The sequence below is a fragment of the Haemaphysalis longicornis genome, unplaced genomic scaffold (assembly GCF_048455015.1).
Source record: "Haemaphysalis longicornis isolate Haplotype H1 unplaced genomic scaffold, Haemaphysalis longicornis Haplotype H1 scaffold_155, whole genome shotgun sequence".
NCBI classification, from domain to species: domain Eukaryota; kingdom Metazoa; phylum Arthropoda; class Arachnida; order Ixodida; family Ixodidae; genus Haemaphysalis; species Haemaphysalis longicornis.
This window is the reverse complement of record NW_027526262.1, coordinates 393,501-410,374: the sequence shown is the minus strand read 5'-3', so window position 1 is coordinate 410,374 and position 16,874 is coordinate 393,501. Positions and strand designations below refer to the sequence as shown.

Genomic DNA, 16,874 nt, shown 5'->3' with positions numbered 1-16,874 from the left:
CACAGTCCAACGGGCAGACAAATGCTCGACTTACTCGGAATTAAGTGCGCGTCACAACACGGCACCAAGTTAAAGGAGCCATGAAGAGAAAATACAACTTCGTTTAATTTGAAAGAACTAGGATTCAGTATGTCACTCAGCTCCATTAGAGCCGCAAAATATGTTTTTTAACGAAAAAAAAGCAAGAAGTATTTAAAAACTTTCAAATTTTGCGCCACAGTGACGTGTTATGAGCAAGAATGACGTCATACGGGCCCACAATAAAACATAATTTTCAGTGCCTTAACTGCACGTTAACGTTCAAGTGATGCGGTCAAATGAAACTAGAGGCCCCATTACAGACGTCCAGTCATGTGCCGTCGCGACAGGTCAGTTAGACGGCCGCCAATCGCACAAACAAGGTTCCGTGACGTCATAAATAAGTTGCGGGAAATTGGCTAGGGGGTCGCGACTGCTTCAAACGTTTTCCTTAATATCTCCGTTATTTTTTCGAAGATTGCGATGATATTGGGATCATTGTTATCGGGACTAAGCAGTCTTTCTAATAAACCCAACTTGTATTTTGTCTTCATGGCTCCTTTAAACATTCCTCAGCAAATACGCGAGTGCATCAAAACGCTTCCCGTTACCCAGAAACAGGCACCCCAGCACAACGAGGGAATACGGAAAGAGTGAGCTGAAGCCATTAAGAAAATATTTTAAAATTCTCTGGACGCGGTCTCCGTCGATGTGGCAGAATATGCCACGCGAACTATGGCGATTGCGGCAGAAGATGCCGAGGGCATATCAATCGCTTGCGGACCGGTCGAAAAAGCAATTTCTGAGACCGCCAAAGAAACGGCCATCCCACTTGTGATGGCCTCCACGTCAGCTAAGTTCATAATCAGTGGCTTCAAAGCGGTAGTTCTAAATTTGATTAAATGGAGCATATTTAAGTCACGACGCATTTTGGTAATGTTCGGTAACCAGAGAACAGAAAACAGTTATGAGAACCCACACATTCTTCTTTCCCGGCAAAGAGATAGCTCACAACAAGACTAGAAGACTCGCATGCCAAGCCACCGTGCAGCCTCTTCTGAAGTCGGGAACAGACCGCATGGTGATATATAAGGAAATTACTCACCATGACAGATTCGAAAGGTTCAAAAATTCTTAACTAAGGGCAATCGGTAGTCTGGCGTCGCCCCAAACAGATACGTATTTATACTCCGTGGCATACAGTCCATATCTGTATTATCGCCTCCTATATATTTTTCAGTGCCAAACGCATCGCCCACTCCACAATTGGAGTGACTGGGACAACTATTTTTCCCGCGTGTCGTAAGGTGAGGCCTCGAGCTTAACCGGGATCAACTGATCATAACTTAATTAGAGAGCGACTTGTGCCTGGTTGCCAAGGCAACCGATGTTTGAAATTGCCGACGTAGCGGCGATGTTTTAAATTGCCGACGTACAGCAACATTCGGCAACGTTGCCGCTTTCCCCCCACACGTCGCCCCAAGATTAACCGGTCACGTGACTAAAGCACTGGGACGGCTAGCAATTGGGGGAGAGTGGCCGGAGTAAAAGGAAAGGGCGTGGTTGGCTGCTCGGACCTGATGCGTTTGGAATTGAAAAAATACAGGAGGCGATGCCCGTCCATGCCCTGGCCAGTATTTAAGCATGGGCGCACTGTGTAAGAACCGGGTACGTGGACCTGTCACATATATTACAGGCTTGTCTTCAAGCGACCCAACAAGGCCAAAAAATCCCGAATGACGAGCAGAGGAAGAGACCATGCTGCTTAGCTCCGATCGAGAAGACTGAATCTTGGCAGTCGAGTTGACTGAAAACACGCCGGCAATGCCCAAGAGCTGGTATCCGGCATTTAGTAAGAAAGACATTTTTACAAACAAGTAAAAATCTATCTATCTATCTATCTATCTATCTATCTATCTATCTATCTATCTATCTATCTATCTATCTATCTATCTATCTATCTATCTATCTATCTGTCTATCTGTCTGTCTGTCTCTGTCTCTGTCTGTCTCTGTCTGTCTATCTATCTATCTATCTATCTATCTATCTATCTATCTATCTATCTATCTATCTATCTATCTATCTATCTATCTATCTATCTATCTGTCTGTCTGTCTGTCTGTCTGGCTGTCTGTCTGTCTGCCTGTTTGTCGGTCTATCTATCTATCTATCTATCTATCTATCTATCTATCTATCTATCTATCTATCTATCTGTCTGTCTGTCTGTCTGTCTGTCTATCTGTCTGTCTGACTGTCTGTTTGTCGGTCTATCTATCTATCTATCTATCTATCTATCTATCTATCTATCTATCTATCTATCTATCTGTGTGTCTATCTATCTATCTATCTATCTATCTATCTATCTATCTATCTATCTATATATCTATCTATTTGTCTGTCTATCTATCTATCTATCTATCTATCTATCTATCTATCTATCTATCTATCTATCTATCTATCTATCTATCTATCTATCTATCTATCTATCTGTCTGTCTGTCTGTCTGTCTATCTATCTATCTATCTATCTATCTATCTATCTATCTATCTGTCTGTCTGTTTGTCGGTTTATCTATCTATCTATCTATCTATCTATCTATCTATCTATCTATCTATCTATCTATCTATCTATCTATCTGTCTGTCTGTCTGTCTGTATATCTATCTATCTATCTATCTATCTATCTATCTATCTATCTATCTATCTATCTATCTATCTATCTATCTATCTATTGTGGAAAGGGTAGTAGCGGAAGCCCGCACCCACCGGCGCGGGGCACGGAGGGGCGATCGCTCCTCGCCCGGAGGCAACGTCGTCACCCCACGTCACGCACCACGTGAGTCCAGACGGCCCAATGGGGCGCGGGGGAGAACGCGGTGACGTCACGAGCCGTACGGCCGGGCGGGAGGAAGGACGGCGCGCGCGCCGGGGCAGTCCGGTTCGGGACAGCGAGGAGATCGGCTGCCAGGTAATCCCTCTTCCCTTTCCAGGCGAACTTCATACGCGGGCGGCCCCGTCACGAGCCGAACGGCTCCGGCCGCCGCCACATCGGAGCAAGCAGAAGAAGGGTGTACTGGGGTTCGCACAATAAACCCCACCATTGCTTGTTGGACGGTTGTCTTCGTGTTGCCTGCCTCTCACGCCGGCCCGTATACACGGAAGCCGCGTGCGGAGGACCGTCCGAGCCAAACCCACGCAACACCATCTATCTATCTATATGTCGGTCTGTCTGTCTATCTATCTATCTATATGTGTGTCTGTCTGTCTGTTTGTCGATCTATCTATCTATCTATGTCTTTCTTTCTTTCTTTCTCTCCTCTGCTCACGTGCAAGCTTGCTTCGTAGTTTACTTGGTAGCTCACGTCCTTGCTGGCGTGTTGTCTTGTATACGAGATTTTTACATTGTGTTCGCACTTTTATCAAACTGTCTACATCCATGAAAAGAAAGATTTTTCATTCAAGATGATATTTTAGATCTGTGAAAAGCAAATGCTGGCTGGAGCTTAAATTCTCTTCCTGCGAGCCGCGATGCTGCTGTCACCATAATTTCCGCCAAAAATCACATGGTGCAAACATATGAATAAGTATTCAGGTGTTTATTACAAGCACGAAAAACTTGAGTATGCATCTTTTAAAATTAGGTAATGCAGACTCATAGTTCATTTAGCATTGAGGTATAGGGGCTGGTCCAGTCGGTGGCATCAGGTCACATGTGTCCGAACCCGGAGTTTCTGGACACTTGAAGGTCTTGTTGAACTCAATGAAAGTGTACACAATTTCGTTCAAGCTGAAATGGGCGAACAGAATTATTAGAATTGACGTTCCAAAATGTGTATTTACCGTGGCAATAATTTAGAGCATGCTCTGAAAAAAAAACGATTCCGTGCTATAACAATTTATGGGTCTGTGTGTTGTATGTTGTTTTCGTTCTCATGGTGTTCATGCGAGCGATTCATTATAGAAAATAGTGAATCTTTAATTATTAATTTTAAACGTCCCTAAAGTAATTTCTTATTCCATAGCGCTTGTCCGTGCTCCCGGTCTTCATTAGCAGAAGGGTGAGGGAGGCAGTGCGATGCTGCTTTATTTCATTTAGCACAGCATGTACCATACGTACCCTAACAGAGCTTCGGTCCTTTATTTCCGTCCTTACCTGTGACAGAGCCCCAACCCTGAAGTACTAGCGACCTAGTTTTGAATAATTTTCCGTATGCATGCACGTTTGCTTTTGGAACGTTGCTTGGGTTATCATTTGATGTGCATTTTCTTCGCCTACATCATTTCATCGCCTATTCTATTCTTAACACCAGTAAAGGACAGGACGTGCTCCTTCTGAGTCAGACATCTGAAAACTGCAGGTACACGCACCGAATGGGAAGCGAAATCGCGTCTCGTCTCGACAATATAAAGAGCTAGATAGAAATTCCCCACCTCACTCCGTTCTTCACGATAGTCTAAGTCGCGTATCTGTGGTTCCTACTAACCAGTTAAGCGCTGCTACTTCATGACGATACACAAAAGGGCTGCAAGAAGGTTGACGATGGAAGCAGATCCAGCGAAGCAGAAATTAAAATCTGCCGTGGGCAGCCCATAACCAGCCCGCGAATAGCCATTTACTTCCAACGAAAACTTGTCTAACACCTATTATACCAAACAAAATAATTCCTCCACCTTCAAAATTCAGATGCGAAGACTGAGCAAACAGCGAAACTGGTGGTCTTCATTAGCTTTAACTTGGCTGCTAGCTTCGGCAGAAATCGCCCGAGATTCTGGATTTTCTGGACGTTGCTTGACACGCTCACGATCGGCTTCTCGCTTTCTTGACCGGCGCTCCGTTTTTCCTTGGGAGGGAGCTGTTTCTTCGGTCTGCCCATTCTACGATAGATAGGACGCTGATGCCGGCGAGCGCACGCCGTCTCTCTCAACTAGGAGAACCCCTGCATCTGAGAGCTTACGTCATCACTGTGCGCAGCCAGTCCCCGATGCACGCCTCCCCACCCGAACATCCGCGCCGCGACTTCTACTCCCCACACCTGCTCGTCGGCCCCTTCCCTCTTCGCCACTTCGCCTCACACTTCTTGACCAAGCATTTTCCTCCTTTCCAGTTTGCTGCGCCGAGTTTTGGGTGACGCCAGTCACGGATGGAACTCAAGCTTGAACGTTAAAACTGACTGTATGAAAAACGTGTTGTGGCAATCCCCAGACTGCTCCCGCACCCCCTGCTAAAAACAACGCGGTGCCTTTCTCATCGCTGGTAGCTCTTGACTTTGTCACTTCACCCAACGTATGAATAAAATCCAACACACAAAAGCGCACCAGCACGAACAGTAGAAACACATGTTAAAGCAATGCCGACCGTCGCACTGCAGGGTACGCGGAACCAAACAAGTCAGCCGAAGCAGGTTCCTCCGTCCTCGAAGCCGCACCTGCTTTGCCCCTGAAAGTGGCGAGGCATCTTACCGTTCGTAGTGGTATGCGAGCAGAGTAAGTGCATTTAGAGTTCTCAAACGCCAACAGATTCCTTGTCTGTTCGCGGAAACGCAAACTACACCCAGACAAACGGGTTGGAAATGATTGATTGTAGGGTTTAACGCGCGGACGCAACGCAGGCGATGAGGCGCGCGGTAGTGGAGGGCTCTGGATTAATTTTGACCACCTGGGGATCTTTAACCACGGCCTCCGCGATCGGCTGCCGGCGGCACGCCGTTGCTCCGCCGGCAGCCGATCGCGGAGGCCGTGCTTTAACGTGCGCCGAAATCTCGTACACACGGGCGCTTTTGCTTTTCGCCTCCATCAGAAAAGCGGCCGCCGCAGCCGGGAATCGAACCCGCGACCTCGTGCTCAGCAGCACAACGCCTTGGGCTGGAAATGAGCCGCAAACGCCGCCAAGCCTCTTGTGCCTGGTCGACACAGATTCGGCTAACTCGTTGTGACCTGCGGCCTTCTTCAAACGCAACTGGGTAATACCTGACAGTAAGAATCAGGATTAACACCATTATCCATCCAAACAAACGATGACATTGCTTCATTGCGCATTGGGTGTAATCTTTGTAGCATTGCGTAGCCATGCTGGCCTTCAGTATGTGGCGTTCATTTGGGAACATGTATGCCGCCCCGTCCTGGGATTTATTCAGGACACAAACAGATGTGGTGTGCACTGAACGAGAACTGTGCTGCGCAGGCGTAGCATTTCCCGGCCTGCGTCGTATGCCTGCACATCCGATACAGCTCTCTCTCTCTCTCTCTCTCTCTCTCTCTCTCTCTCTCTCTATATATATATATATATATATATATATATATATATATATATATATATATATATATATATATATATATATATATATATATATATATATATATATATATGTATATATATACAGAAAGAAATGCCGGCAGTCTACAACGCCAAAGAGGCATAGGGGAATGGTTAGACGATTTTTTACCGTTAGTGACGTTAAATTATTTTATTTTATTATAATTACGTGAGAAAGAAAGAAAGAAAGAAAAACACGCGCCCAGAGTGGGGACCGAACCCACGCCTTTCGATTAGATCTCGAATGCCTTACCAATTCGGCTATCTGGGCGACTGTGTTCTCCTTCGCTTTCTGGGGTATTTATATTTACCACAACTGTATCTGACGCTTGAGGGTGGTAGCCAGCGCCACTCAGACTACACGGGGAGAAGGGGACCTCCTTTTTAACCCCCGGGGCGTGACGCGAACGTCTACAGCCTGTCTACAGCCTGTCTGGGCGAACACAGTCGCCCAGATAGCCGAATTGGTAAGGCATTCGAGATCTAATCGAAAGGCGTGGGTTCGGTCCCCACTCTGGGCGCGTGTTTTTCTTTCTTTCTTTCTCACGTAATTAATAATAAAATAAAATAATTTAACGTCACTAACGGTAAAAAATCGTCTAACCATTCCCCTATGCCTTCTTTGGCGTTGTAGACTGCCGGCATTTCTTTCTGTATTTCCTAACGAGCCCCTCATTTTCAAACCCTATTATCCTGCGAAAGCTTAGCGAGGGCCTCGGTTCTGGCAGCCTTGATGCCAAGGTAGGATAAGAGGGTTTCCCGCCAGTTACACGCTTATGACAGGCTGTAGACGTTCGCGTCACGCCCCGTATGTTAAAAAGGAGGTCCCCTTCTCCCCGTGTAGTCTGAGTGGCGCTGGTTACCACCCTCAAGCGTCAGATACAGTTGTGGTAAATATAAATACCCCAGAAAGCGAAGGAGAACACAGTCGCCCAGATAGCCGAATTGGTAAGGCATTCGAGATCTAATCGAAAGGCGTGGGTTCGGTCCCCACTCTGGGCGCGTGTTGTTCTTTCTTTCTTTCTCACGTAATTAATAATAAAATAAAATAATTTAACGTCACTAACGGTAAAAAATCGTCTAACCATTCCCCTATGCCTTCTTTGACGTTGTAGACTGCCGGCATTTCTTTCTGTATTTCCTAACGAGCCCCTCATTTTCAAACCCTTATATATATATATATATATATATATATATATATATATATATATATATATATATATATATATATATATATATATATGTATATATATATATATATATACATATATATATATATACACATATATATATATACATATATATATATTACATTTTATATTTTATATATCTCTCTGCGCGTGTCTCTGTGTACGAGTGCGTGATTTGATTGTTCGCTGGGTTTTAACGCCCCAACGCAACGCAGACGATGAGGCGCGCCGTAGTAGAGGGCTCCGGATTAATTTTGACCACCTGGGGATCTTAACGTGCCCCGAAGTCTCGAACACGCGGGCGTTCTCGGTTTTTGCCTCATCAGAAGAGCGGCCGCCGCAGCCGGGAACCACACCCGCATCCCTGGGCTCAGCTACAACGCCTTGGCCCCTGAGCCATCACGGCAAGTTGTGCGAGTGCGTGCGTGTGTGTGTGTGGGGGGGGGGGGGGGTGTGCTTCTGCGTGCGTTACTGGGTATGTGTGTAGGTACCTGTGTGCGTGCGTGTCTGTGTGTGTGCGTGTGTCTGTGTGCGTGCATGTGTGTGCGTGTGCACGCGCGTGTGTGTGTGTGTGTGTGCGCCAGTGCGTGCGTGCGTGCATGCGTGCGTGCGCGCGCGAGAGAGAGAGGGGGCGTGCGTGTGCGGGCTTGCAGGCGCGTGTGCGTGCGTTCATGCGTGCGCGCGAGCAACGAGCAACGAGCAACCATTGTAGTAATCTATTATTTAGGCCAATTCCAACGACCAGTTACACACCACTAGACAGCAGACGTGGTGTGTATCAATAAGTGCAAGTTAAATAGTTGTTTTCAAAACCGCAAATGTATTATTTGAGTCGTCTGAGTTCGCTACGCTAACGGCAGGCATTGATCCTTAGTGCGGTATGTGGCGAAGTCGAACAATGAAATCATCTTATAGTGTGGTTCTTGTTGGGTGGCCATGTAACACAATGCTATTTGCTATGCATTTAATTATAAAAACGTGGAAAAGGCTGTCGACAACACGCATGCATCATTCACTATACCTGTTAACAGTTTTCTCTAGTTCACGTAAAGTTTACTGACAATGCTTACGTAAACGACAGCTACTTAGCAAGTTCATTTTAAATTACAAGCTGCAACACACACAAGGCAGGAAGAAAGATGGGCAACGCACCTGTCATGGTATCTAGTTTCATCAGCAGACCTTGTTTCATCAGCAGACCTACCTTCAGGTTGCTTTTTGTTAACGCTGTATGGACAGTATAGCTGCAACATAAAGTTAATAATTTGTTATTTTGAATGACTCTGTCTCTTGGCAACTAATAAACAAATAACACTGGAGGGGCTACACGAGACCTTTTGTCTAAAAACAAGCATGAAATATAGTCACTTTTCAAGGCAATCGCATGTAGGCTAATTGGGTACGTGGTACAAAGCCTTACTGCTGCGGGAAACAAGCGTACAAAACAAGATGCGATGAAAAGGAAATAAATGTCATAATATTTTCAATTATAAGCAAAAACAAGAGCAAGCAATTCAGTTTTTAAAATTATTGTAAAATGGCTTCCATAAAAACTTTATTTTACTGACTCGACATTTCGGTTAGTTCGATTTTACAGAAACGCCCTGATAAACTACTGACATTGCCACAGTGAAACTCTGTATTTTGGACGCAGAAGCAAACCACGTGGGTTTATTTTGCCGTCAACCTGCTAGAATAGCGTGTTTCATCATGTTCGCACTGTTTCGTCATAACATAATTTTATGGGGGCTGATACGATTCAGATGTCGCAGCCTCTCAGCTTTAAGTCGTTTGGTTTCTCTTGTTCCTGGCTGGTGTTCATAGCGTAGGTGAAGCTTCTGTGTAATTTTGAAGATTTCAAAGTTAAAAACGGCGTTTATAGATATCACAATTGTTGGCAGCATGCTGGGTGAGCTACGCTTCAAGACAAAGAAGCAATGTAACGAAACAAAAAAATTCTGGCAATACAGTGAATTCAATATAGTTTATTTGCTTCATTTTATAATTCGTAATTCGACCTTCAGCATAACTTTGGGCTCCCGCAAAGGTTGAATTAAAGGTAGTTGATTGTATTGGAGTATCGCGAACAGCCAGGACACTGAATGGTCAAATGTGAGTTACTTTCAATAAAGCTACATTTATCTTTGCGTAGAAGATGTTATACGAACTCCCAATTAGGCTTTGTAGGTAGTTTTGTGTCAAAAACCACTGGGAGGTCTTTTAAGGCACAGTAAAGATCATTAGACATGAATAAGGGACTACTTACACTTCCAAAAAGAAGAAAAAATATCTTGCTCTCACTGTCAAACTCGTCGCCATCAGATAGTAAAAATGGGGGGGTGTAATTGTTGGTGCTCTTTTTCATGGCCTGTAATGTAAGTATTTTTTAAACATATTACTGGAATATTTTCACACATATCGTAATTATTTCTGGATACCTAAACGCCTGCATGTTACGTTACGTTCCCCAAGTTCACCATTTTGGTCACAAAACCACTGAAATGTTTGTGTTGTGAGAGCATCTCCTTTGAAATCAAAGAGGAAGAATAAATTATTTTACAACACACATAAAATTGTAGCTGTGCTGTGCAGGCACATCATATAAGTTGCATGTGCCTCTTGTTAGGAATCGGCCAGCGCCACGTGTTTTCCCGCATCAGCGACCACGTGCTCGGACGTGACGGGTTCGGACGTGGCTCGTTCGGCTCCTGCTTTTTTGCAAAGTTTCCGGAGATTTTTCGATAGTGTTCCCCTGAACTTTCTGCATTTTTGGATTCGTGCAGTCAAGAGGAACACGCTGATACCCGACTTTTATGGGTGGGTGGACGTTTGTGACTTTTATGGCCGCTTTTCTAGCGACCACGCCGTGAAAACGCTAACCGCGCTCGTGCGGCGAGGCATCGCTCGCCTGCCTTTTCTCGCCGGGAGCTTTTTTCACGGACTTTGTGATGGAGTGCGAGGTGGAAGGGGAGCCCTTAGCCCCCGAGAACTTTACTAAAGACTTCGGGTGGCAGCACGTTGTCTCCCGACGTTCTTCAGTGCGAAACTCGGCCGTCAACCAGATTGGCGGCAATGCGAGCGGGCTTAAGCCTAACGCCGATTCGAACGCTGGGCCGCGCCGACCGCGCCGACCTTAAAAGCAAGATCATTCGAAGGGGCAGGATGCCTCCGCTGCCCAAAGAAGAAGCGAAGATCGTCGTGCGGCCCCGGGGAGGCCTGTGTATCAGCAAGGTTGGACCTACTGTCGTCGCCGACGCCATATGGCACGCTGCCGGGCTCGGTCTGGCGACGCGGGACACCGACACGATGTGTCCCAACTTTCAACAAAATATCATGGTGATAAGCACACCCAGCAGGGACAACGCTGCATGCTACGTCGGCATCGAGGGCATCACCGTCACCGGTCAACGCTTCGAGGTGAGCGCTTACGAGGCAGCACCCCACTCCACGTGCAAGGGCGTCATTCGAGGCGTTCCTCTTAGCGACGGACCCGCGGATATCGAAAAAAAGCTGGTCAATTCAAGAAACCCCGCGGCGCTCGGCGCCAAACGAATCAAGAAAACTACCACCGTAGTGGTCCTGTTCGACGGATACAGGGTGCCTAATTTCGTCTCCTACGGCGGCACAATGATCAGGTGCACTTTATTTCGCAAGCAAATGGACGTGTGCTACATCTGCGGCCGCCTCGGGCACCGCTCCGATGTCTGCCCTTCGCCTAACGATGCCGTCTGCAGGGGATGTGGAGAAGCAAACCCCGACGCTCAGCACAGATGCTACCCCAAATGCAAGCTGTGCGGTGGCGGTCACCTTACGGCCGCCAAGGAGTGCAAGCGAAGATTCCAGACACCGTACCTGGTCAGGCGCAGACGGGGGGAACGCTCCCGCGCCGCGGAGAGTTCGAGACAGACCGTCACCTTCAACGACGACGATTTTCCGTCCATGGAGACCTCGAATCAAGCTCAGCAATCACCGTCTCAACGCCCATCCGCCCGCAGCCGCTCCCGGTCCAAGGGGAGATCCAGATCTCGTAGCCGCTCCCGGGGCCGTAGCAGGAGCCGTTCCATCTCCAGGATCCGGTCCAGGTCGAGATCCCGAATCCGATCCAGTCCCAGGTCCCCATCCGGATCCAGGGGCCGTTCGGTTTCCAGAACCCAGCCAGCATCCGGACATCAGCCCGTCTCTACACGTGGCGGGAGGCAACCGTTCCTCGCTTGGGCCGATTTGGTGCGTCCCAACCCCAGCGCCAATACTGGGGCCGCTCCGGGCGCTCGTAACAACCCGCTCCCAGAGCAAGCTAGGGACGCGGAAGTCATTCGTTCACGCAAAGAGAACGACGACCTTAAGAAAATGATCAACAGGTTAGTTAATGAAATGGCAGAAATCAGAAAACTCGTTTCGAATACGTCGGGTAACGGTGAGGCAGTCAGGGCCACCGAGACTCCAGTCGCGGCTCCGGTAGACGGTACTGCAACATCCTCCAAACGCAGGGCAGTGGTCGATCACACATGCGAGTCGGGAGTGTTGACCGCAGAAGTTGGCGAGATTAAGCAAACGCTCACTGCGCTCGCAGACGGCCTCAAACAGGTCACCGCTAACGTCAGCCTTCTTAGCGACAGCGTTCGGCAAATTCAGGTTGCGCTCGGGGATCCCAACAGGGGCCTCGGAGCTCTCGCAGATCGCATCGACGCCAATGAGGCGCGAATGGCTTCACCTGCCACTGTCGTACATCCTCTAACCGTTCCCACCGTACTGAGGGAAGCTACGCTTAAGTATCCCACCAACGCGGTGACAGAATGTCCCATTTTTAGCGCAACCTTAACTGCCCCGCTAGGCGGTAGTCAGTTCGATCAGCCCCATAATGGATAGGTCCAAAGAAAGTTTTCGCATTTGGCAATGGAACTGCAGGGGGTATTCTACCAAGAAAGCCCCTCTGCAGCGGTTTTTCAGGTCTTTGGCGGTTAAACCTCAGGTCGTCGCACTCCAAGAAACATTAGTCTCCGCCGCATCGCTTCAAGGCTACAGAGCCGTATCGGGCCAGCCTGGTGGCCGTGGTATTTGTACTTTGATCGATAAAAGGCTAACTCATCTCACCCACGACCTCAAGCTGGCGAGCGGTAGACTCGAATACGTCATGGTGGAGGTACTGCTCGACGCGCCCCAGCGGAATCAGCGAAAAAATAGCGTCTTCGTCCGCAATATCTATAGCAACCCTAGAGACTCGCGCCAACAGTTCAAGACCAGGGTGTCGAACCGGACTTTTTTCGGGTTCGGTTCGGGTTCGGGTTCAAGCCTTTCGGGTTCGGTTCGGGTTCAGTTCCAGAGCACCATTCCGTTCCGGTTCGAACCGGTTCGAACCGGTTCAAACGGGTTCAAACGGGTTCGAAGAAAAAAAGTAGGCGTGTTTTTTTCTGTTAATTTTTTGTGCTCCTTTTTCCTTTCCTTATCAAGGCGCCATAAAACCAAGTCATAATGAATGTTTCTTTGTGCAAATATTTTGCCTTGGCCAAACTAAAGCGACCCTGCAACACTTTTTTCACCTTTTTTCTAAATGCTTGCAGAAAGTAGTCAACCAACACATCCTGCACTTAGATTAGTGGTCGCAAAGTGCCGCAGCCAAAAATTACTGCTCTCTCCTCATCAGATAACTTGGAAATTTGCTTAAAATATTTTTCTCTCCTTCCCGGTCTTGGCGTTCTTCGACTGCTGAATGACATCATTAAAGCGGTGTAGCGGCTATTTGCCGGCTTTTCTTAAGTTGCAGAATAGAACGCATTTCATAGCCACTTTAAAAAGACAGCCACAAAAGCGAAGCAGAAACGTAAGCTGCATCCGCAGCGACTAGGAAATCACGCACTGTTGCTCTGTGCTGGCAATTGCTGTAGTTCACGCAGTGCTTCCAGATGCGCAGAAGGGTGAAAGCGTATATCGAAAGTGGTGATTTATTTTTATTTGTTAATAAACTAATTAATTAATTAATTAATTAATTGTAGGGTTTAACGCGCCGACGCAACGCAGACGTTGAGGCGCGCCGTAGTGGAGGGCTCTGGATTAATTTTGGCCACCTGGGGATCTTTAACGTCCACCGAAATCTCGTACACACGGACGTTTTCTCTTTTCGCGTCCATCAGAAAAGCGGCCGCCGTGGCTGGGAATCTAACCCGTGTCTGTGTGCTCAGCAGCGCAACGCCTTAGCCACTTAGCCACCGCGGTGAGTTTATCTAAAGTCTTCAATAGCTCCTTTAACCGTACAAGCTACTGCAAAACGCTTTCTATGGTAGTTTGACGAGTATGTGGCGCCTCTGCCCCCTCCCCAATTTTCGTTGGCCGCTAAGTTAATGGCCCTGCCAGGCTCGGTGTGAAAGAAACATTGTGCATGGCTGGCGAATAAACACCGACGAGCAGAGCTGCTCGCGGTCAGTCACCGTCACCACCAGCACGCTGCGGGTCGTCCCTCGGGTGGAGGGTACTACGACCCTCCCACGTTCCGGAATGCGGGCCAAATCGTGACAGATAGGTCAACGATTACAACGATAACTGAAGCTAAACAAGAGGTTCGTTGGGGCACTTAAGGGTACTATTTGTATGAATGTGAAAGCATTGCTCTTTATGCCCGCAAGTTTACCTTTATTAATTTAAGTTCGTTCATTTTCATGATTTAATTTTATTTTATACTTGGCTTATACCACGGCAATTTTACAGACCACAGTTCTTTTCTTAAGGAAACAAGAAATATGGCAGACGATTACGGTAGTCGCTGATGCGAAATTTGAGCTCAGCGCGAACTGTAGTCTTCTCGGCGACGGCGCATAGCTGCTGTGTCTTAGGGAGTGATCACGTCCACAACAAATGCACGACGGCATGCGGTATACTCTGTCGTTATCTCGTAAGGCGCTGCTGCCGTGGAGCATGTCTCGCGCGGACTGGAAATTTCGCCCTCCCCTCCCACTTTCGCCATACTTTGGTCCTCCGCTTTCCTGCTCGCTCTATCTTCGGTGGCGTCTTCGTTCTCTCGGTTACAACGAGGCCGACGCTGAGAAACTAGGCAAAACCACAGGAGCTTGCGCTTAAGTGCTGCGCTCTAACGCATGGCTCTTCAGAGCCACCGCTGTGCCGCCCTGTGATCCACTCCCTTCGCCGACCGGTGACTGGCCGCACATCGTCTCCAAATAATGCGTCCTCGCCACAGTCTTCTCGAAGGCGAACATGTACCCTCCTGGCCAGCGGGCAGCGCTCCGGTGCCTCCAGTGCTTCACCCATCAGTGCATCCTAACCAGAATCTTCTGGCAATGAGCAGCCTCCCTGCAGGCAGCCTTTTGCCTCGACCTACTAAGCAGACGACCCGTCCGTGCACAATCGTTTTTGGTACCCTGGAGTGTCGCCGTGGTGGGGCATTTTGCGTCTCCTCTCACCCCCCCCCCCCCCCCCCCCGCCGGCAGCTCGTGACGGGCCGCCCCTCGTCCCCAAATCATGCATCCTCATCAGAATGTTCTGCCTGGAAACGGGCGGTCTCTTTGGCGGGCAGGAGATGGTACGCACTGGCCATCTTTTTTTGGATCGATCAAATGTTACGCACGCACGCACGCACGCACGCACGCACCCCTAATTTCGCACAATGAAGCAAAAAAATATGCATTGTAAATAAATCGGTTGGTCTGCTATGCTTTTCATCTACCCCAAGTTTTAACGGCGCTTTAGCTTTAACACGAAAGGATTAGCAGAAAACAGTCCGGCGTCGGCGTTAATGTCTGACTGCCAAGCCTGGCAGGTGGCATTTAGAGCAATTTCTTTCTGCTTATCTTTTATCTGCTAACAGAGCTGTTGGAAAGAAAGAACGGCTATAAAGGCTCATTGGACGGCGTGTATATGACGGCATTGGAATACGAAACCACCGGAGATATGAACTTTCTATTGGCCCTTCAGCGACCGGAGAGAGCGATTGGGCTCTAGGAGAGATAATAGCCAATTGAAGTCACAAGCAGCAGTAATGATCACTTGTAGAGAGAGAGAGAGAGAGAGAAAATGAAGTTTAATTAAATTGAGGCAAAGGTTCAGACAGGTGTACTCATTCGAGGGGGCCAAATCGACAGCCGTTTCCATCAAGAGCAACTGATCTTGAAGGCCGGAGCTGGTGATGGCTGTCTCCCAAATCTCTATGGAAACGTGGAGGTTGGGTAGATCTACGGTACACTTGTCGCAGCCGCCTACTATGTGTATGAGGTTCCCAGGCTCTCCACACAAGCGACGAAATTGAGAGAGCTGTGTCGCGTCAAAGAGGTGGAGTATGGTGGTGTGTGGGAAGGAGTATGCCCGCAGGGCGCGGAGTAATCTTTCCTGGTTAGTCGGTAGCGATTTGTGCTGGGAGGAATACGTTCTACGGAAGAGGCTATAGTTCTGAGTAACTTCCTGGTCTGTGACTGCAGGATGCATGCACTCGGGCCCGGCTTCATCAGCTGGCTAAGCGGGTCAAATCTCGAGCCACGAGGTTGCTGACCTTGTTTGCCGGATATGCCAGTATGAGCTGGTGCCCATATAATCGTGACTGTCTCGTTGGTGGTCTCCGATTGATTATTGTAAGTGCTGTAAGATGCAATCGATCGTTGGCAAAGCTGGGCCACGCCTGCTAAGACTCTGTTATAAGAGTTTTGGCGCCGCTTCCTTAGCTTGAAGAAGGCTGTGTTCGGGGGTTGAGATGCCACACCTGTGGGAGGCTGCAGAACGGTAGCACAAAGAAAGAGAAGGTATTGAAGAATGCTATCGGACGTCTCTTGCATCAAACCAGTTGATCGTTCCTCCCTTTTTTCTTTCACTTTAGTTTCTTTCCAACTGTCGCACCTCATATATATACACGTTTTGAAAATCCTTTGATCTATATAAAATACGCATTAGGCAATTAATTATTAACTTTAGTGCGAGATGGTAATTTTAATATAGAAACCACATAACAGCGCAATACGGGCGTAAAGAAATAATTTTTATAGCGTTCAGGTGGCCGTTACATAACTTTGCGGCTACTTTGTGCTTGACAAAATTTCGTGATTGGTCGAGATGGAGAATGCTGCAAAATTTCCAAATGCCAAAGACCCCAAAGATATCATGTGTGGTCCCACCGTCTAATCTGCCTTAACTGACTCGCTAGTTCCTGGAATTCAAATTAATCAACACACCAGTCCAACTAATCCACATTAGCTCATTCACTCACCTAACTAATCCACCCCAGTCTACCCGCTAACCCGCATTAATCGACTTAAATCCATCCGCCGTTAAAGTTTAAGGCTGAGCAGATTCAAGATAACATGAAAATGCTATCAAATATAGTTTAAAAGTGGAAATTAGAATTCCCCTATTTTATATCTC

General features: G+C 47.7%; 1 protein-coding gene across 1 annotated transcript in view; it reads right to left on the bottom strand.

The window, feature by feature from the left end:
* Positions 1–3,614: 3,614 nt before the first annotated feature.
* The window catches only part of LOC144166011 (phosphate-regulating neutral endopeptidase PHEX-like), a 110,509-nt gene continuing 97,249 nt past the window's right edge, over positions 3,615–16,874 (bottom strand). Inside the window, exons 13-15 of the mRNA XM_077695679.1 lie at positions 9,787–9,888; positions 8,673–8,764; positions 3,615–3,804 (exon numbers count right to left, since the gene is read on the bottom strand). Coding sequence (XP_077551805.1) covers positions 3,681–3,804; positions 8,673–8,764; positions 9,787–9,888 — 318 coding nt within the window. The 3' untranslated portion in view covers positions 3,615–3,680. The remainder of the gene's footprint in view (positions 3,805–8,672; positions 8,765–9,786; positions 9,889–16,874) is intronic.